Source organism: Ovis aries, chromosome 24 (genome assembly GCF_016772045.2).
Source record: "Ovis aries strain OAR_USU_Benz2616 breed Rambouillet chromosome 24, ARS-UI_Ramb_v3.0, whole genome shotgun sequence".
NCBI classification, from domain to species: domain Eukaryota; kingdom Metazoa; phylum Chordata; class Mammalia; order Artiodactyla; family Bovidae; genus Ovis; species Ovis aries.
Genome location: NC_056077.1, coordinates 35,998,270 through 36,019,392, shown reverse-complemented (window position 1 = coordinate 36,019,392; position 21,123 = coordinate 35,998,270). Strand labels below are relative to the sequence as shown.

The 21,123-nt window shown below is 51.9% G+C and overlaps 2 protein-coding genes and 1 long non-coding RNA gene across 6 annotated transcripts; 1 reads left to right on the top strand and 2 right to left on the bottom strand.

Moving 5' to 3' along the window:
• Window positions 1-3,842: 3,842 nt before the first annotated feature.
• On the bottom strand, window positions 3,843-11,151 carry LOC105604784 (uncharacterized). 3 transcript variants are annotated; one of them, XR_009598300.1, is made up of 5 exons: window positions 10,683-11,151; window positions 7,863-8,147; window positions 5,494-5,651; window positions 5,020-5,122; window positions 3,843-4,066 (listed from the first exon to the last, which is right to left on the bottom strand). It is a non-coding gene; the product is annotated as an uncharacterized LOC105604784 (long non-coding RNA). The 3 variants fall into 3 exon arrangements; XR_003586827.3 differs by having other exon boundaries at window positions 5,494-8,147; XR_009598301.1 differs by having other exon boundaries at window positions 5,020-7,766.
• On the top strand, window positions 10,515-17,128 carry AP1S1 (adaptor related protein complex 1 subunit sigma 1). Of its 2 annotated transcripts, XM_015104226.3 has the most exons (5): window positions 10,515-10,553; window positions 12,628-12,806; window positions 13,634-13,742; window positions 14,979-15,116; window positions 16,352-17,128. In XM_015104226.3, exons 1-5 carry the CDS (start codon window positions 10,551-10,553, stop codon window positions 16,397-16,399), a joined length of 477 nt encoding a protein of 158 aa, XP_014959712.1. In that variant the 5' UTR covers window positions 10,515-10,550; the 3' UTR covers window positions 16,400-17,128. The 2 variants fall into 2 exon arrangements, with proteins under 2 accessions (XP_014959712.1, XP_060261608.1); XM_060405625.1 differs by having other exon boundaries at window positions 14,979-17,128.
• Window positions 17,129-18,007: 879 nt separating this feature from the next.
• VGF (VGF nerve growth factor inducible) lies at window positions 18,008-21,123 on the bottom strand. Its single transcript, XM_012104845.4, has 2 exons — window positions 20,928-21,123; window positions 18,008-20,405 (listed from the first exon to the last, which is right to left on the bottom strand). The coding sequence occupies exon 2, from the start codon at window positions 20,383-20,385 to the stop codon at window positions 18,532-18,534; it is 1,854 nt and encodes a 617-aa protein (XP_011960235.3). The 5' UTR covers window positions 20,386-20,405; window positions 20,928-21,123; the 3' UTR covers window positions 18,008-18,531.

The following is a 21,123-nucleotide window of genomic DNA, read 5'->3' as shown; positions in this document are numbered from 1 at the left end:
CGCTGTCTACTTGGCAAGTACTCAGCTTCTCTTTTCCTGGTGTGTAACAGTGCTTGCACGCATGCACGCTCTTTAATTTGGGGTGTGCATGTTATCCTCTCCACCCCCATCGACATATCAGGTTCTTTGAAAGAAGGCTCTTTTGTTACATAGGTTGTTAATATCATCCTTAAAATGTTATCCTGAATTATTATCTTCTTCCAACATCTTGAAGGCTCTTGTCAGGGGACCTTCTTCCCCCAATTATTTTCCATTTATATATCCCACAGGAATTTTTAAATGGAAAAAATACCAAGAACTAGCTGTCAAAATCTTGTGCTGTCCAGCTCCAGAGCCCTAAAGATGGGCCTGATAGACCCAGTCCCCCTGGAAACTTGGATCATGTCTTAATAGGAACCCATTCTTGTCCAGGGGCTGTTGGTCAAAACATTGTCTGATAGTTAAGCAGTAGTGAGCTTTCCATCACTGGAAGTGTTCAAGGACAGCCAAGATGATCTGCTGGTGGGCATCATTCAGCAGTCAGGGTAGAGGGGGTGAATTTTTTTTTTTTTATGATAAGGAATTCCTTCTCATACTAAGACAGTTGAACACTTTGAAAGGGCAGAAGTGGATTGTTGATGGACATTTTGTTTCCTGGCTTAAAAAATACGCCATCGTTGTTGCCGAGAATGCGGAGATAGCCATCCTGTACCTCCATCCCTGTGCACATGTGCTCCCATATCCATGAGATAACTTCCTAGCAATGGGATTAAGTGTCTTCTAAGAACCTCCCAATCCCACAAGTATGTGATTCTGGTCACACAAACATCTTCAAATGGTATACAAAACAATTTAAAGCGACCATTTTGCCTGGTACGAATCTTACCTTTTCTGAAGCTTAAAAAAGCCTTCACAACTTTCCTAAATAAGCGCACCGCCATGAATAAAGACAGACTTTAGGACTTCCCTGGTGGTCCAGTGGCTAAGACTCCGAGCTCCCAATGCGAGGGGCCTGGGTTCAATCCCTGGTCGGGGAACTAGATCTCACGTGCCACACCTAAATTTGCCTGCTGAAACTAAAAAGATCCTGCATGCCGCAACCAAGACCCAGCACAGCCAAATTAAAAAGAAAAAAAGAAGATAAGAGTTCAGATCTTGAACTAAAAGAAGCTTCACATTATAATTTTCCCTAAAATTATGTTAGCCTGCCTTGGAGCAAACTTTGATTGTAATGTTTTGGAGAGTAAATCCAGACAGGGTCTTCATTCATCGCCTCCCTCCTCAATCATTCAGTATGTACTGAGGCTTTCTTGCTACCCTTCCCATTCCTGTTCCCCTCCCAAAGGTCAGTCCAGGGGCATCCTTGGGCGCCTCCAACACGATGTACCAGGATGTTCCGAGGGGATGTGGTTGCCACATCTCCTTGTGGATTCCTCTCTTTACATTTCAGGCTTGCATCCCTTGAGGCTGTTGCAGTAAGAGGGGCCCCACAGTGCAATTGAGCCTGGAGGGGAAGTCTTCTTTTCTCCTTAAAAAGCCAGTGGGAATCAGGGCAAGATCCAGAAGAAAGAGGCCAAGGGTGAGCAGCTCCCCAAATCTACTCTCAGCTTTATTTCTATTTTTCATTAAAATTTATGTTATTAATAAATGTATTATTTCTGGCTATGCTGGGTCCCCATTGCTGTGCTTGGGCCTTCTCTAGTGGCGAGTGGGGGCTACTCTCTCCTTTCGTAGCACAGGCTCTAGGCACTCATTTAGTAGTTGTGGCACGTGGGCTTAGTTGCCCCAAGGCATGTGGGATCTCCCCGGACCAGAGATTGAACCGGCGTCCCCTGTACTGCAAAGCAGATTCTTAACCACTGGGCTACCAGGGAAGCCCTTAAAATTTATTTTGTCATTTATTTGGCTCCATGGGGTTTTAGTTGGGACTTCCCAGGTGGCGCTGGTGGTAAAAGAAACCATCTGCCAATGACGGAGACATAAGACATGTGGCTTTGACCCCTGGGTCAGGAAGATCCCCTGGAGGAGGGCATGACGACCCACTCCAGTATTCTTGCCTGGAGAACCCCATGGACAGAGGAGCCCAGTGGGTTATAGTCCACGGGGTGGCAAAGAGTGGGACATGACTAAAGCGACTTAGCACATACACACAGGTCTTAGTTGTGGCACATGGGATCTTTCCTTGTGGCCTGCAGGCTTCTCTTTAGTTGTGGCGCATGGGCCCTAGAGTGGGCTGGATCAGGAACCCCACGATATATAGTATCTTAGTTCCCTGACCAAGGATCGAACACGCACCCCCTGCATTGAAAGGCAGATTCTTAACCTGTTGGACCACCAGGGAAGTCCCTACTCTCAGTTTTGGATGAGAGATGCTCTCTTTTAACCTCAGTGGCTTCTCCAGCTTTCCTTTCCTATTCTCACTGTGCAATTGACAAGGCTGGCAGGGCCAAGATATGACTGTAGACCTAGTGGGGAGAAAAGGCCATAGAGGTTACTTGGCCTCTTCCGAGCTGGCTTAGACCACAGACACAAAGCCTAGACATGGCGTCATTTAGTTAACAAGATACTTCTATAATGAGACCTGTGCCCAAAACTTCAGCTGGTGCCTAGGCATCCCTCCTACTTCCTGCCTCCTAGACAGATCCCGCTTTGGGCTCACAGCGGGTAGCTGCGCTCATGAAGGCAAAAATCCAAGAATTCAGGGCACCAGGATCCAGATTTATCTTTTGTCCTCTTTATACCCTGAAAAGATGACCGATATCAGGTGCTGGGCTAGTTGTTGAGGAGTTACCCATCTGAAACAGATCTGCTTAGAAACCACAAGAGCCTCCTTTTTCGGTAAAAGATGCTGCTTCCAAAAGCAGGACACATTGTAGCCTTAATCCTGCCGGATGTAGTTCAAACACTGTCCGTACACGCTGAGACGGCTCAGAAGAAAAGAGTCCTTCAGAAAGGACCTCTTCACCACTGAGGGAGTTCGCTCCAGGAAGTGCCCCAGTTAACAGCCCCTTTTGCTCTTCTTGGATATTTTGAGGACAAAGACGGGGATGCAGCTTCAGAGTGCAAAGCCAGCCCTCCTTGGCTTCACCTGGGCCCCCTCCGTGGCTCTTCCAACCCACCCTTTCTCTATTTCTAGGGATGAAAAACCCACAAGACCTGCCCTGCCTCCATCGTAAAACTGCCGATTTCCTGTTCATCTCACCCAGTAGAAATTTTGTCTGCCTTCATATAGGCAATGGCTATGGATTCTATAAATCCCTCAATAGTAAAATGACTCTATCAGAGGGAAACTCATCAAGGAGACACCATCTGTTTTCCATATCATTTTTTAAAGGCGGTTCCTCAAGTGAGTTTCCTTGTGCTAACCGTAGCAGGTACTTCTGTAGAGACACAGAAGTTGAGTCACTCGCCCCGGGCTACCAGCCCTCTCTGTGACGTCGGTGAGCCCAGGTCACCCTGAACACACAGGAGGGCTCAAACGCAGCCAGGGTCAAGGGTGCTGCCCTCATGTGTCGTCACTAGGGCATCCCGCCTGCACACCTGTGCCTTCCAGCTTGAACACCAGCGTCCCCAATGCAGCCTTTTGTCCCCTGGCCACCAGAGGTCGCTTTGACTCCAGTGGAAAGTTTCTGAAGCAGAGCAACTGTGGCTTCCACCATCATCTTGCCGTTTGAACTCCAATAAATTTAACATGTTTTTCTTTAAACGTGTCTGTATACTGGGGGCTATGAAGCACTTTTTTGTGTGTGCAAAGCACTTTTAAAACTGAGCATAACGTGATGTTTCTTAATATCAAGTACAGGCATACCTTGGAGAGACACACCTTTGGTTCCAGAATCTCGAAATAAAGTGAGTCACACAGATTTTTCTGATTTCCCAGTGCATGTAAAAGTTATATTTATACTGTGCTGAAGCCTATTAGGTGTGCAATAACATTAGGTCTAAAAAAATGTATGGACTTTACATAATAAAGGACATCTTGCTGTCTGTGACAACATGGACGGCAGGAAGTTGAGGGTATTCTGCTAAGTAAAGTAAGTCAGAGAAAGACTAACACTGTTAGTCTTTGTTTCCTTGTTTGTGGAATCTAAAAAACAAAACCAAGAATAAATTAAAGGAAAGAAAACAAAACAACACTCACAGATACACAGAATAGATGATCTGTTTATGAGAGGGGAAGGAATTTGGAGGGGAAAAAGATTTAAAAGGGTCAGTTTTATGGTGACAGGGCAGTAACTAGACTTATTGCGGGGGTCCTTTGTAGTGTGTGCCAATATCAAATTATTATGTCGTACATTTGAAACTAATATAATGTCGCATACCAATTCTACCCCAAAATAAATAAATAAGAAACATGTATGCTGCTACTGCTGCTACTGCTAAGTCACTTCAGTCGTGTCCGACTCTGTGCGACCCCATAGACAGCAGCCCACCAGGCTCTCCGTCCCTGGGATTCTCCAGGCAAGAACACTGGAGTGGGTTGCCATTTCCTTCTCCAATGCATGAAAGTGAAAAGTGAAAGTGAAGTTGCTCAGTCGTGTCCAACTCGTAGCGACCCCATGGACTGCAGCCTACCAGGCTCCTCCGTCCATGGGATTTTCCAGGCAAGAGTACTGGAGTGGGGTGCCATTGCCTTCTCCAAGAAACATGTATGGACTTTATAAATACTTTATTGCTAAGAAATACTAACCATCATAATTTTAATCTCTTTGCCTTGATGTGGATGGCTGCTAACTAGTCAGGGTGGTGGTTGCTAAAGGCTGTGATGGCTGTGACAATTTCTTAAAATAGGACAACAACGATCAACTGCATTGATTGACTCTTCCCTTCACAATTTCTCCGTAGCATGCAATGCCGTTTGACAGCCTTTACTTATAGCAGAACTTCTTTCAAAATGAGAGGCAATGCCCTCTAACCTTGCCATAGCTTTATCAACTAAGTTTATGTAACACTCTCACTACTTTCTCGTCACTTCAGCCTTCTTCATAGCAACAGCACCAGCAGTAAATTCTATCTCAAGAAACTATTTTCTTTGCTCACCTGGAATAAAAGACTCTTCATGCATTAGTTTTATCTCGAGATTATAGCAATTCAGTCAGATCTTCAGGCTCCACTTCCAGCTCTCTTGCCTTTTCCACTGCATCTATAGTTACAACAGTAATATCAAAGGTCACCGATCGCAGGTCACCATAACAAAGATCATAGCAATTTAGAAGTTTAAAATATTGCAAGAATTACGAAAATGTGACACAGAGATGCGAAGTGAGCAAATATTGTTGGGAAAATAGTGTTAATAGGCTTGTTCAATGTGGGGTTGCTATAAACCTTCAACCTGTTAAAAAACAAACAAACAACTCAGTATCTGTGAGGCACAATAAAACAAAGCGTAATAAAATAAGGTCTGCCTGCTTCTACAGAGAATAGACACCAAAAAGCTGAAATGTTGTGGGTGTACTGTACGCTCAGTTACTCAGTCGTGTCTGATTCTTAGCAACCCCATGGACTGTAACCCACCAGGCTCCTCTGTCCGTGGAATTTTTCAGGCAAGAATACTGGAGCAAGTTGCCATTTCCTACTCCGGGGGATCTTCCCAATCCAGGGATGGAAGCTGAGTCTCTTGCATCTCCTGCATTGGCAGGCAGCTTCTTTCAACTGTGCCACCTGGGAGGTCACTGCAAAAATGGTTGAAAGGAACACTGTAGAAATAGTCACTGGGGTCTAGACTAGAGCACCGAGGGTCATCAGGACTGGCTGCGGGGTTCAGACTTTATAGGATGAGTAAGAGGGATTTGGGTCTGTTGGGAGGGAATGGCAGGGCATTCCAGAAAACAATGTGAACAAAAATCACAAAGAAAAATAAATAGCAAGGCAGGTTCAAGTCACCTGAGAATGAAGCCTCGAGTCTCAAGTCACCAGGGTGGTTTTCAGACTCCCTCCTCTGATAACCTAGCTAGTAGATTCCCCTTTTCCCATACACATTCTCTTAGTCTAACCAAGCAGTCTGATCTTTGTCCTTTGAACAGCCATGCTTTTTGTTACCCTTCATGTCCAAGGCTTAGAGTCTGCAAACTGAGAAAAAGGTAGCTGGGAAACCAAGAGATGGGATGGTTTCAGGGGAAGGGAGAAGGAAGGTACTCATTCTTGAGATGACAATGGAACTTTCCAGTGGGGGAATCCAGTACGTTTATTCAACCAATGGTGGCACCTGCTGTGTGCCAGGCCCTGTGCTCAGCACAGGAGAAACAGGAAATGAAGCCTGCTGGTCCAGTGGCTAAGACTCCATACTCCTAATGCATGGAGTGGAACCGAGGTTCCGCCTCAGGTTAAGAACTAGATCTCACCTGCCGCAACTAAAAATACTGCCTGCCATAACAAAGACCTGGTGCAGTCAAACTATTTTTACAAGAAAAACACAATGAAGACAGCCTGTCCTCCAGCAGGAATAATAGATAATAGATATTAGATAGGTACTACTATTTAGAAATTAGAATTTAGCATATTTGGGGTGAGAAGTAAGATGTAAATATCTAGGACTTCCCTAGTGGGCTGGTAGCTAAGAGTCCACCAGCTGCCAATGCAGGGGACTCAGGTTAGATCCCTGATCTGGGAAGATCCCATGTGCTTCGAGACAACAGCCTGCGCACCGAAATTACTGAGCACGAGCCCTAGAGTCTCTGAGCCACAACTACGGAAGCCTGAGGGCCGCAACACGAGAAGGCACTGCAATGCGTACCACAACTAGAGAAAGCTCCAGCATAGACAACAATAAATGAATAAATTAAAATAAAAAAAAATCTAGATGAGGAAACCATGCACACCAATCATAACCGAAGTCAATCAACAAGCACTGTGAGAGGTGCTGTAAAGAAGCAAAAGATGAGTAAGACACCATCCCACGAGGCGCTTCCAAACCAGCTGAACAGGTGGGGCCAACTCACATGTGTGGTCACCGGACGGTACAACCTGATTACCAAGTTGACCAATCAAGAGTCCTGAGTTACTGGGGATTGAAACCAACTCTGGCTAAATGAAACACGAAAGGAAACTGGGGAGCTCAAGGAATTGTCAGGAGGGCCAGAGAACCAGCAGAAGGTCTCATGCTAGAGACAGTGGCCCAAATCACAAATCATGGGATGCCTACATGGTACCCCTTGCCGCCATTGGTGCACAGGACGCTGCCATTGGTGCCACTCCACCTGCGCCCTAGGTTTTGACCCTCTGCCAGAATTCAGAGGTATTCAGGACCCTTCAGAATTCAAATTCAATACTTTGAATTCAGAATTCAAAGTATTCAGGACCCTTACCTGTCCTCATTATCCCATCCCCACCTCATTCCCTCCTGGATCAACCTCCAGGTTGGTGGATGGACTGGCCGAGTCCAGCAGACAGGCTCATGCTGTGGGCACAAAAAGCAAATTCAAATGCTACACTGCAAGGTTGTGCTATTTCCCCCGGGCATCATAATGTGAGGATTCCCAAACCCTAGGAAGGGGGTTTAGAGGCAGGGAAGTGAAAAAGAATGGCAAACATCTACCACACAAAGTATTCAGGACTCTTAGGAACAGCATACAATAAGGTCCCAATTGCTTAGTTAAAAAAAGAAGAAGTTAAAAAAAAACCCAGAGATGACTCCAAATGACATCATCAGAGAACAATGACTACTTACAGAACGAGCCAAAAATGGTTGCAGGGCGCATCATCATAAGAGGGAGACAGATCACAGACTCAGAAATGAAAGGCTTCAGGGGCCATCTGGACCCCCCTTCCACCCACTGCAGGAACTACTTCTACAACCAGAGGAGGGAAGGCTCAGGGAGGGGACAGCATGGGCTTTGCCAGATAACAATACAAACACCAATCGTACCTATGAAGGAGAATCTCACCTCTTCTATTTTTCCATTTATACAAAAGGCACCACTCACTAATCCTTCAGACTCATCTTTGATTCTTCTTCCTCTTCTATTTAGATGAGTTCGCAGCTTCAATTGATTGGTGCATTACAGGTATCTCTCAAGTTTGTCCAGCTCCAAGGGCTTCCCTCATTGCTCAGTTGGTAAAGGAGACCCCGGTTCTCAATTCCTGGGTTGGGAAGATCTGCTGGAGAAGGGATAGGCTGCCCACTCCAGTATTCTCGGGCTTCTCTTGAGGCTCAGCTGGTAAAAATCCATCTGCAATGTGGGAGACCTGGGCTCAAACCCTGGGATGGGAAGATCCCCTGGAGAAGGGAAAGTATTCTGGCCTGGAGAATTCCATAGACTGTATAGACCATGGGGTCCCAAAGAGTCAGACATGACTAAGTGACTTTCATTTTCACTTTTCATTTCATCTTTGTGTCTAGATTCCCAAAACTGTCTCCTAGACTGGTGGTCCCCAACCTTTTGGGCACCAGGGGCTGGTTTCATGGAAGATAAATTTTCCATGGATGGCTAGAGGAGGTTTCAGGATGATTCACGCACATTACAATTACTGTGCACTTTATTTCAATTATTATTACATCAGCTCCCCCTTAAGTTATCAGGCATTAGATCCTGGAGGCTGGGCACCCCTGTCCCAGATGATCTTGCAGCCTTCCATTTGTTCTTTCAAATCGTTCCCATATTACTATAAGATTAACCTTCTGAAAATGTTTTCCACCAAGTTATTCACCAGCTTAGACAATCATAATGACTCCCAACTTCCCACTGCATCAAATCCAAACTTACCTGCAGATACAAGTTTATTGGAGCCACTAACTCATAGATTATCTATGTATATCATTCACTAACAATGAAGAAACGTAATCCACCATCTTCTAGCTAGTTTAAACCACTTAGGTCTGTGATTCTACATGAGCAAAACCCATATTTCTAACAATTCTCTCATGAATCTTATCTTCTTTGCAGCTAGGCACAGCATGTTGAGATAAGGAATTCTAGAAAATGCCATCTTTTCAAGGAGTGTAGGAGCTTACATCTCTGGATCTTCCGCACTTTTTTGGGCTGTTGCCTAGATCTCTTCTTTGCCTCACTGCTCATTACTTCTTTATAAACAATCTTCTCCTCTTCCCCACGAGTACATTTTATTATTTTGCCTTCTGTCCTTCTTACACACTCTCATTCCTTCTTTTCACTCTGTAACAGAGTACCCTTTCTAACTCTAACAGCTTACCTTATTGATATTATTTCTGATCTAAAAAAATAACATCAAGATAGTTCAGCCAACATCTATGCCATTGGCAAGCCTATGACATAGGCAGAGAAAAGGACATGAAAAAGAAAGGATGAAGAAAAAGTACTGGAAGAAAGAAGTTGGGAAAAGCAAATAGTAGTAATTACTACTGTTATCAGTAATTACTACTGATATTGCAATATCAACTGTTGACAATGTTTCAGATACTTTCTATCCAGCCTCAAATCAGACCTGCAAGGTTGGTATTACTATCTTCATTTTTTAAATGAGGAAATGGAGGTTTAAAAGACCCACCCGAGACTGCACATCAGGTAAGGGTCAGAGACCAGATTGCATTGCAGGTGAATTAAGCCCACCCTCTTGCAATTAAAGCATATGACCTCCATAAAAGAGTAAGAAGAAAAGAATACAAAGCAGAGACAGGTAAGGCCTTACCAATAATTGCTTCAAGTGCTACTCAAAAATAATAGCATCATTAGTTACCAACAAATGTCTAGAAATATACCATTAAGCTTTTGGCATGACAAAATTTAAGATTTCCTCTCATCCATTTATATGCAAAGTGCTTTGGCATGTGGACACACACACTCACACTTGCAAATCCCTCTCAAAACACATGTATTGCAATTTACCTCCGTCTCATCTTTACATTCGTGTCTGGGTCACACCGTCCCTTTTTAGCTTTGACCCATGCTAACTTTTCAAGATTTTCTTTATTTCTTCCTCTTTCTTTCCCCTTGATCATGTTTGTCCTCTTCCTTACCTCACTTTTCTATCAGCTTCTCCTCTTCCCTTATTTCTTGTCTGCCTCATTACCTACACCCTTCTCTTACTTTGAGTGTTGTTGCGTCCAGCAGGTTCTCAGTAGATATCTGTTTTGAGCTCCATACTTTTCTCATACCTGCCCCACCACCACCCTTTGTCTTTGCCTTCCTCGTCATTCCTCCTCTACAGATGGCTTCCACCCTGCTCCCTCTCAATCGCCCACACCCCTTCCATTAAATTACCCTACTTCCTCACAAACTCCAGGGGTCATCTCATCCACCTCTCACCCCTTTTCCCGCCTTTTTCCCCCTAGGTTCCAAAGCGCGAAGACCTCATTGTCCTCCTCCCCCATCTTCTAACCAGTCCACAAGACAGCCTTGTTACCATGACGACAGGGCTACTCAAAGCTGAAGTCAAAGACCTGGTTGCCATGGCCACCGCTTCTCCGCCTCCGGCCCCGCCCGCGCGCCTCGCAGCGTCGGCGCCTGCGCAGTACGCAGCGTATTGGTTCCCGGCACCCTGGCGGACGGGGCGGGGCTTCAAGCGAGAGGGAGGGAAGGAGGCGAAAGGGTAAGAAAGGGAGTGGAGCTGGCGCCTACGGTGGCCGAAGAGGGACGCGCAGGGCTGGAGGCTGCAGGATGGTAGGCTCTGCGAAGAGGGAGGGGAGGGGGGACCGAGGGGCGTGGGCTGCACCTGCAGGGGTCCTTGGGGGCTGCCCTCTGTGTGAGCCGCTCTTTTCCCTCCTCCAGTTCTCAGAGGCCCTCACTTACCTGGGCGGGTGGGCGAGCCGGCCTCGGAAGGAAGAGCAGCTGGAAATCGCTTTCGGGAGAAGCGGCGGGGAGTGGGCGCATTTGTAGGGCCAGAGGGAGGTGACTAGGGGGCGGCGGGACCGTCCGGAGCCAGGGGGAGCGCACGGGTCGCGATCTCAGGGGTCCGGATCACTGCCGCAGGGAACTCGCGCGAGGAACGGGGTCTGGGGCCTGCTGGCTGACGGAGGCGGCAGGGGTCGCCTGTCTCCGAGACCCTCCGTCCACGTGCAGCCCAGAGTGGAGCGGCGGCAGGCGGGGAGGGCGGTGTGTGGGAGGGGATCGTTCGGGGTGCGAGGAATAGACGTCCTGCCTCGGTTTGTCGTCCTGCCCACCTGGAGGCGGGGATGAGGTGGGGGAAGCCAGGTGGGCTCGAGTTTTGCTCTCTGGGACCCAGGCTTTGGCTTCCCGGCTCCGGGGCTCTTGGCTCTCCGCCCCTCTACCCTATCCTCTTTCCGGAACGCAGGCCTTCCGTCTTCCTGCTCCCTGGCCCACCCTCCCATCCTAGGCTCCCTTGCACCACTCTTTTGCCCTCCGGCCACGCTAGCAGCGCTTCCCTTTCCCCGATAGCAGAAAATACAGTTCTCTTGAATTCCGATCTGTAGCCGTCTAGACTAGTAGTGTTCCACACACCCAGGACTCCAGCCCTGGTGGCATACACGGAGAGACGAGCTACAAGGGGAGGGAGATCACTCCAGGATGTGGCCTGGAGCCCCTACCCCCCTGGAAATGGGAAACTGGGGGTGCACGGGGTAGTGAGAGTGAGAGCTCTGCACGTCTCCCCGCTCCACCTCCTTGTGCTTGTTCCAGGAACATTCACTAGGCGAGCCGCCCAGAATGGCTGGGTCCAAACTGAAGAACTGAAAGGGAAATTGATCACCTGATATCTGGGGAGGTGTGGGCATGCTAGGGAGGCACCCTAAAAGGAAGAAAAAAGGAATACCTCTGGCTATATGCCTGGATGGCTGAGTAGAGTGGAGGGTGGTGGAATCTAGGGGGTCCTGGTGTCATGTTATGGACTTCCCTGGTAACTCAGACGGTAAAGTGTCTGTCTACAATGCAGGAAACCTGGGTTCGATCCCTGGGTCAGGAAGATTCCCTGGAGAAGGAAATGGCAACCCACTCCAGTACTCTTGCCTAGAAAATCCCATGGACGGAGGAGCCTGGTGTCCATAGGGTCGCAAAGAGTCAGACACGACTGAGCGACTTCACTTGGTATCATGTGCTAACATAAAGGATACCGCTGGGCATAGGAATGGAGGGCAGTATGTTGGGGACATTGGCTAGGGTGTATGGCTAGGATGGGGCAGAGGGCTGAAGTAGCTTCTTGGGGAAAGAAAATACCTGATTTTAGGATGGTGGTGGATAGAAAGCGGGAAAGAAAGCAAACTTCTCCTTGCCATCAACTTAGGGGCTGCTCGTCACTGTGCTAGCATTTTACCCACCTTTGGAAACCAGGTTTAGGAAACAGTAAGTCAGGACATAATAATAATGACATCCAAGGTGTTATAGTGCTTACTTCGTGCCAGGCGCGATTTCCTATGTCGGTTCCACCTAACAGCTCTGTAAGGTAGGTACTTTTATTATTTCCACCTGACACACAGGGGAACTGAAGCCCAGAGAAATGAAGTAACGCCCAGGGCAAATTTCTCAACTAGTAGAGCCAGGATTCGAACCCACAGGACAGACTCAGAAGCGCTGACACCCCCTCCAAGGAAGGTGCTTGCTAATGGAAATACCCAGTTGACCAGAAGGGCTGATGTTTTGAAGAAAGTAGGGTCTGTGAGGAGAAAAGAGTTGAATGGGAGGAGTTTGGGACTGTGTGGTTTTGGAGGAAACAAGCTCAGAGAATCAAAGCTCTAAACCTCGGCTCTGACTCCTCCTTCCTCTCCCTACCCCCCACCCCCAGATGCGATTCATGCTGCTGTTCAGCCGGCAGGGGAAGCTGCGGCTGCAAAAATGGTACCTGGCCACCTCAGACAAGGAGCGGAAGAAGATGGTTCGGGAGCTTATGCAGGTGGTTCTGGCTCGCAAGCCCAAGATGTGCAGCTTCCTGGAGTGGAGGGACCTCAAAGTTGTCTACAAGAGGTGACTCCTCACCTACTTTCAGACCTGCCTGGATCCTGCCTGATTGGGGTCTGGAATGGGTTCACCTGGCTGGGAAATAGGCAGTCCCTTAGTCTGGCAGAGGTTTCCTGGTGGCTCAGACGGTAAAGAATCTGCCTGCAATGCAGGAGACCTGGGTTCTATCCCTAGGTTGGGGAGATCCGCGGGAGAAGGGAATACTTATCCGCCCCAGTATTCTTTCCTGGAGAATCCCATGGAAAGAGGAGCCTGGCAAGCTACAGTCCAAAGAGTGGCTAACACTAACTAACTAGGTCTGGGAGAGCTGAGAGCTAAGGACATCTGGAAGGCAGTGATGAACTCCAGCCAGCCTTTACTTTCCAAATTCACCTTGAAGAGAGACTTGTTCCTTCTTGGTTTTGCTCAAGCCTGGTACCTACTTCACGCACCTACCTCTGTCCCAAAGGCCCGATCTTACTGATTGCACACATCCATTGCAGCCTCACTGAACAGTTGTAGACCCTGGGCCACTTTCCCAATACACACACCCCCAGACACACAAACCATTTGTGGTTCCTCCTCTGAGCAGGTGAATTTGTTGGCTCAGGTTTTTGCTGAGTCAAACTGAATGGGTCAGAGGGAAAGAGCTTGTTTCTTTGCCTGTGTTTATGAGAGGCACTAAGAGACACAGTGAGTGACGTTTTCTTACCCTGGAGCCACCCCGCCTGTGTCCAGTAAGGACACAGATCAGGAATGGGGGAAATGGGAGGTTGGGGCACAGAATGCCTGGGTCCCGAAGCAGCCCCGGCAGCACACCCAGCCATCCATCCCTCCGGTGTCCCCGTCCTCAGATACGCCAGCCTCTACTTCTGCTGTGCCATCGAGGGCCAAGACAATGAGCTCATCACGCTGGAGCTGATCCACCGATACGTGGAGCTCCTGGACAAATACTTTGGCAGCGTAAGTCTCTCCACCCACCCCAGTTTCCGCGCTCAGCAATCCTCTTTTTCTACCAGACTCGGACCCTTCCAGTCTCTGTTCTGACTCAGGAAAGGGGAAGTTGGAACAGTGAGAACAGTAATTAATCTCCCTCTTTAAGCCTTAAGCCTATTAGCCATGCGTCTTAATCAGGCCCCCATGGGAGAAGGGTGGGAACCAGAATCTGCCACTTAATCAATCCATCTACAGCTCAGCTCAAACTTCCCACACAAAGACAGAGGTCATGTTCAGATAGTATCAGTGGTTCCTAACCTTGACTTTGCTTTGGAGACTTCTGGATAGTTTTTTTTAAACAATAGCGATGCCTGGGAATCACCCCCAGAGATTCTGAATGAACTGATCTGGGCTACAGCCTGGGCACTGGCAGTGAGCTCATATCTTAGATGGGGAATAGTAATAACCATAACTTGTGTTTCACTTAACAGTTTACAAAGAGCTTTCAGGTTCTCCTGTTTGCTTCTCATTCCATGAGTAGGTGTTGGTGTCTCCATTTTTGGAAGAGAAAACGGACTCAAGAGAAGTTAAATGGCATGTCGAGTTAGCTGGTTTCCTTCCAGGCTTTCCTGGCTTGGTGATAAAGAATCCGCCTGCCAGTGCAATAGACGTGGGTTCGTTCTCTGGGTTGGAAAGATCCCCTGGAGAAAGAAATGGCAACCCACTCCAGTATTCTTGCCTGGGAAGTTGCATGGACAGAGGAGCCTGGCAGGCTGCAGTATATGAGGTCACAAAAGAGTCGGACACGACTTAGCGACTAAAACAAGAGTTAGCTGGTTAGTGTCAGAGTGTGGCCTAGAATTGAAGCCGTTTACTCTGTGACCCAGAGTCTCCTTCCCTGCCCTGTCACAGCACCTTGGGGTGCAGGGAGTGGGGTGGGGATGGGTGGGGAGGCCGACCCAACCTCTGGTAGGATTTGTGTCATAGATTTAGGGGAGAAGGCAACAAGAGTCAGGGTCAAGGGTAGACTTGAGCAACTAATATCTCATGATCACAGAGGAAGAGAAAAGGAGAAGGAAAAGCTGAACCCAGGATGAAAGCCTAGGGGTCAGGAGGACATAGACCTGGGGCAAGAACCCAAGGTGGAGAGTGGTCATGAAGGCCACGGAGCCAAGGTGGGGAAAGAGCTGGGGAGGCTGGGGCGCAGGCGAGGGGGGAGAACGCACCTTGACCCTCACCTCTGCCTCCTCCCCCGCCCCCCAGGTTTGCGAGCTGGACATCATCTTCAACTTTGAGAAGGCCTACTTCATCTTGGATGAGTTTCTGATGGGGGGAGACGTCCAGGACACTTCCAAGAAGAGTGTGCTGAAGGCCATCGAGCAGGCGGACCTACTGCAGGAGGTACGGGTCCGGGACAGTGAGGAGGAGGAAGAGGACCGTGGCCGAGGGCACCCTCCCTACCCTGGACCCTTCACCTGTGGACCCCAGCTGCCCTCTTCCCGCCGCTACCGAAACGGCCCCCCTTCCCTGTGGCGTTTGGCCCCCACGCTGCCAGGTTGGCCAGCTGGGCCTCAAGCCCTGACTGCTCAGGGTAGGAGGTAGTTGGGGGCCAGACAGCCCGCTTTTGTCCCATGCTTCTCTTGGTGTTTAGGGTTGCCCGGAGAATTGGAGAAGGGGCACACAATAGGTCATTCTTTTTCTTCCCTGGTGTCTTCCCTTTTTTAAAAACACACACACATACCCAAAGCCTCTGCTGCTGAGAAGCAGAGTTTTGCCCTGGGGATTTCAGGGTTTGGGTGGAGGGCACCTGGTCGTTGGTCCTCCCTTCTGTCCGACACCCCCGCCCTCACCCCGTTGCTGCCTGCCCCCTCTCTGCTGTGCCGCTGCTGAGCCTTGGTGCAAGGAGATGAGTCACCGGAACCTGCAGTGATGAGCAAGCCGGCCTGAGCCGGCTCTGAGGAGGGGGAGAGGGGGTGCTCATCCGTGCAGCCGGAGAGAGGGTAGAATCTGACTTGCTACCTCACTGGTCTAGTCCCCCATCTCACACAGACACACACAGACACACACACACACACACACACACACACACACACACACACATGTGCCCTGGCACTCGCACACCCACCCTGTTACTAGTGCTCTGCTCAGACCCTTATGACTCATCTCTCTGCAGTCTGGTCCACTTTCCTCGGGGACCTGACGCCAACTTCTTACTGCCTCCCTCGACTCTGGAGGGAAAAAACAAAAAGGTCCCACCCAACCATCTGCCACCTCCAGCCCTGGGAAAGCAGGTTTCCCAGCTCCCAAGCCCCCATTTTACTCCCTTCCCTTCAGCTAATAAGGTCGAGCCCCCTGCTCAACGAGCTCCCGGCTTTGGGTTCTCTGGGTGGTGGTGGACTCGGTTTGGTTGCCTCAGTTGGCTCTACAAGGAGGCCTCAGGAGGCTGGGCAGCTCCCCTGAAGGGTCCCCGGCCTTTCCAGCCTTGGGCTTACTTGGGCTTCTCTCTCCCCTCTCCCCTGTGTCTCTGTGTCCGCCCCCCTGCCCCGGTCTGCCCTCGTGATTGCTGCCCACCCACCCCCCTCAACCTCACCCCGTCTCTCCTGGTGTCTCCCCACCACCCTCTGTCTCTGCCTTAGGAGGATGAGTCGCCACGCAGTGTGCTGGAGGAGATGGGTCTGGCATAGCCCTCGCCCTGGGGCCGAGTGGAGATGTGGGGATCTGGTGGAGAGGTGGGGCATTGGTGGCCCTTTTCCTCCTGCTGGGACCCAGCTGCGCCTGCTCTGCTGCCTCACCTTTTTCTGCAGTGAGCTGTGGGCTCAGGACCCTCAAGCATTCCCTCCTTCTACCCCTACCTCCTGTTTCCCCTTTTCTCACTGAAGGCTTTAAGGAGCTAGGAGGCAGGAACATGTGACCAAGTCGGGGGTGCTATTTGGCTTTCATTCCCTGCCTTTGAAGAACCAGTGTCACCCCAAACTTCCCCCATCCTTATAACTGTAAATATATAAATATGTCAGGTTAAAGGGAAAAGGTTTTCAGGGCTCTTCTCTTCTCCCTGCCCCATAACCTACCTCCAGCCCTCCCCGCAGCCAGCCGGGGGCGGCCTCTCTGCCTGGGAGGGGGACTTCTGTGTCTCCAGAGGGAAGTCCTTTTCCCTCATCTGCCCCTCCCCTTCCTTCTTGGCTGCAGTGGGGCCTCTGTCCAGTGCCCGGGGAGGAACAGCATAGTTAATTTTTTTCTAACCTTGCTACTTTGAGGGAAGGGAGGGCTGGGGGGAGGGCAGGCTTTACAGGAGACTGGGCCCTGTCCCTCCTTCACTCTTTAAATTCTGGGTGAGGCAGGAGCTAAGGGGGTGGGGTGGGGAAAGTGTCTGATTCTTTTTCTTTCTCTGAAATAAAAGGAAAAGCATTTCTGGACTTTGGCTTGCTTAGGCTCTGTGAAGGAAGGCAGGGCTGCTGGAATCAGTGAGGACAGAAACAGAACCCTGCCCATTCCATTCCACTCTTCCCTGGAACTAGGATTGCCAGATTTAGGGGGGGGGGGGGAAGAGGACACCAAGTTCAATTTCTTATAATAATGAATAATGCCTTTTTAGGATAAGTGTGTCCTGTGCAGGGCTTCCCTGCTGGCTCAGTGGTGAAGAATCCGCCTGCCAATGCAGGAGACTCAGGTTCAATCCCTGAGTCAGGAAGATCCCCTGGAGAAGGGAATGGCTCCCCACTCCAGTATTCTTGCCTGGGAAACACCATGAACAGAGGATCCTGGCGGGCTACAGTCCACAGTTTTGCCAAAGAATCGCACATGGCTGAGGATGCATGTATATGCTTAGAAAAGGTTTGACAAGCGGCTAAAACCAGGATGTTTTTTTAGCTGCCAATACCTCCCCATAGGAAGTGTTGATCATGTGAAGTAGGTAGGACCAGGGAATTTAGGGAGCAGTTAAGGAAGGTGGGTGGGTAAGGTGGAGCAGGGGCGGTGGGGAGCCACCCATACTGCCTAGGTGGCCCTGAGATGGTTCAAAGATCTCAACTAGGTGGCCCAGAGCTGCGGTTCCTTATTCACTCTGCATCTCTGCCCAGGACGTGGGGTCTTGTGACTAACGGTCAAGCTGGTAGTGGAACTTATCGATTTCTAAAGGATGTGAACCCATTCTACCGCCGCCCCTCAAATTCGGTTGAAGGAGGTTCTATCACTCAACCCTCGCTTTTGAGCAGGAGGTGGCAGGCGCTTCCCTCACCGCCCCTTGGGAAGGACCACATAGGCCCAAGGGGACGGGTGAATAACCGAGAACAAAGTCCTAATAAAATAGTCACTTTTATTTCTTAGCAAAACTATTTCCTCCGTGAGGGGTATTTACAACAGAGCAGGGAAAGAAGGGGTAAATTCACAGCGATCCAGAGAGGGCAGAGTGGCTCTTGGGAGGCCCAAAGGGCGGGAGACAAGACGTTTCACACAGTTAACTGGAAATGCTTTTTCCGGTTTCAGATCGGGACATCCCGAGAGAGGGACTAGGTGGGGACTGGGTCCCTCATGAGGAGTCGGGGGGGGGGGCGGGGCAGGGAACTCGTACAAACTACCCGCCCGCCTGTGCTGGCCCCGAGATCCCCGCGAGTGAGTTTGAGGATTTTGGGCTTCCCACCAGCGAAGACGTCTTGACGGGTCTGGGCGCAGCGCCGGGGCGGGGCGGCCCGCGGGCGGAGGGGGGGCAGGGGCGGGGCTGAGTGGCGGCCGAGGGCGGGGCCGGGCGCATGCAAACACCGAGGGGTAAAGGAGCGACACGGAGGCGGGCGCGCGGGGGCGGGGCGGGGGCCGGGGCGCGTCACGGGCGCCGGAGCAGCACGTGCTCGATGTAATTCTCCAGCTCCTCCTGCTCCTGCAGCCGGCGCTCCTCGGCCTCCGCCTCCTCCTGCGCACGCCGCGCCTGGGCCTCCCGGTCGGGATAGTGGCGCGAAAGCGACAGGGCGTGGTGGTAGTGGCGGCGGCGCGAGGCGGCTGGCGGCTGCAGCGTCCGCGGCCGGATGTAGTTGGGGAAAGGGTGGTAGGGCCCCGGGGAAAACACCTCGTCCTCCTCCCGATCCCACGGCGGAAGCACCTCGTTCCAGTCGGGCAGCTCTTCCCGGGCGGGGGCGGGGGGCGGGGGCTGCGGGGAGCGGGCGTGAGTAGGGGCCGGAGCGGCCCTGGGGGGCGGCACAGGCTCGGGAGGGGCGTTCTTCTTCCGCTTCCGCTTCTCTTCCACCTCCTCGATGATGCTGACCACATCGTCCGCGGGCAGGTGGAGTTTGGTGGACAGCTCAATGAGGCTATCGATCGTCTGCGGGTCCATCTCTTCGTCGTCGTCCTCGTCCTCCGCCCCGCCCTCCTCTGCCCCCTCGGCCTCCTTTCGCCGATGGCCGGGCGTCTCCTCCTGGGAGCGCTTGTCTTCGGCTCCGGCTTCGCCGTCCTCCTCCTCGGCGAACAGGAGCGCGTTCTGTCGCGCCCTCTCCGCCTCCTCCGCCTCCGCCTCCGCCTCCGCCGCCTCCTCGTCCTCCTCCCCCACCCTCTCCTCCCCGCCGCGTCTCTCCTGCTCCGCCTCCTCTTGCTGCCTCGCTGTCTCTAGCCCGCCCCCCTCCTCCTCTTGCAGCCCCCGACCCCCTAGGCCGCGCTGCCGAGCCCCGCCCTGCAGCAAATACTGGAGCAGCAGGTCAGAGGCGAGGTCGGCCAGCCGCTCTTCCTGCGCCGCCGCCTGCCGGGTGGCCTCCGCCTGCCGCCGCCCGGCTTCTACCTGCGCCAGCCCTTGCTGTAGAAGGCGCTCCCCCGCCTCAGTGCCGCCCAGGAGGGAGGTCTCCGGCCGGCGCGCCTTGGGAAAGGGAGCGGCCAGGCCTTGGTACGCCTTGGACAAGGGTGCCAATGCCTCACCTAGGTGTGTTTTGGGGGAGGACCCTCCTTCCCCGAACTGATGGGCTTCGGGAAGGGGTCCGCTCTCTGGCACACGCGCCTGGAATTGCGGGGGAGCAGGGGGCGGCAGGGGCGCGCGCTCCGGGACGCGCGCCTGGAACTCTCCCCAGGAAGCGCGCCACACGCGCTCCGGCCCGGGGCTCTCCAGGTTGACTCGGGTCAGCGTGTGCGTGCGGGTTTCCGTCTCTGCTGCTGCCGTCTCTTGCTGGCGTTTGGCGCTGCTAGGACTGAAATCTCTCAGCTCCTGAAGCAGGGAAGCTAGCGCCTCGAGCTCCTCCGAGGGATCGGCCGCTTCGGCACCATTCTCCTGAGTCTGAGGGCGAGGAGGGGCCGCGGGCGCCTGGGTCTCTGGCGCTGGGAGACTGTGGGTCTGGCTGCGCACGGTCTCGGTCAGCAGAGATTCTGCTGTTTCTTCCTCTGGCCGCTGCTGGGAGCCTCCGGGCGCCTGGGGCGAGGCCGGGCGGTCGAGTGCCTGCAGCAGCACCGCGGCCAGCGCCCGGGGATCCACGCCCTGGAAAAGCTCTCCCTCGTCCTGCGGCTCTGAATTTCGAGCGGCTCGGACCTCTGGGGCGCTAACATCCTTCGGCCCGAGCACTGCGTCCCCAGCTACCGGCTCTTTATGCTCAGAGCTGGGAGGAGGTGGCTGAGCCTCAGGGTGCCCGGGGGGCGCTGCTCCCAACCCCTTGATCAGTAGGAGCAGGCAGAAGAGGACAGTAGCCAGCAACCTGAGCGATTTCATGACCGAAGGACTGCCGGAGACTGTGGGGGGGGGGGGGGGGGGGCGGAGAAGGGACCAAAGAAAGAGAGGGTTTCTGTAAGAATTTTTCCGCTTTCTGATTTTATATCCCCTTCCCCCATATTTAATCAGGAAATCCGGGGCTTCCCTTGTCTCCCTAACCTTACCCAGAAAAGGGACGTTTAGGAGCAAAGGAGGACGATGTTGTGCCGATCTCTGGAATCGTGTAAATGGGGAAACGTCTGCAACGCTTGCTTCCCCAGTGCCTCCTCGCCCCCTTCCCTGAGCCATCTCACTGCCAGCGCCCACATACTAAGCAGCAAGGATGCAGGGGGAAAAAAATCTGCTCCCTCCCCGCAGGACTCCCCGGATGGTGCGTGGGCGACTTCAGCAGCAAGAGAAAAGCGGCGACTCCCCCATTTACAGGGACCCTTCCCGGGGGCTCCCCGCTGTGTTTTCAACACTCCCATCTGTGGGGAGAGAGAACCCTCCCCTCACGCCCAACGACTGCCGAGGGTTTGAGGGACGGACAGCAGAGTATTTACCAGCTGGTGCCACGACGCGGGAGGTGGAGAAGAGGGTCGGGGCGGGGTGGGGACAGGGGAAGATCGGGATGAGTCCGCCTCGGCTCCGAGCGGTGGCTAGGGTACGAGAGATGGTCGAGGTCTGGCGTCCAGTGCGCTGGGCTCAGCTGGGTCCGCGCGGCTCCGGGAGACTCGCTCGCTCAGGCTTCAGCACGCT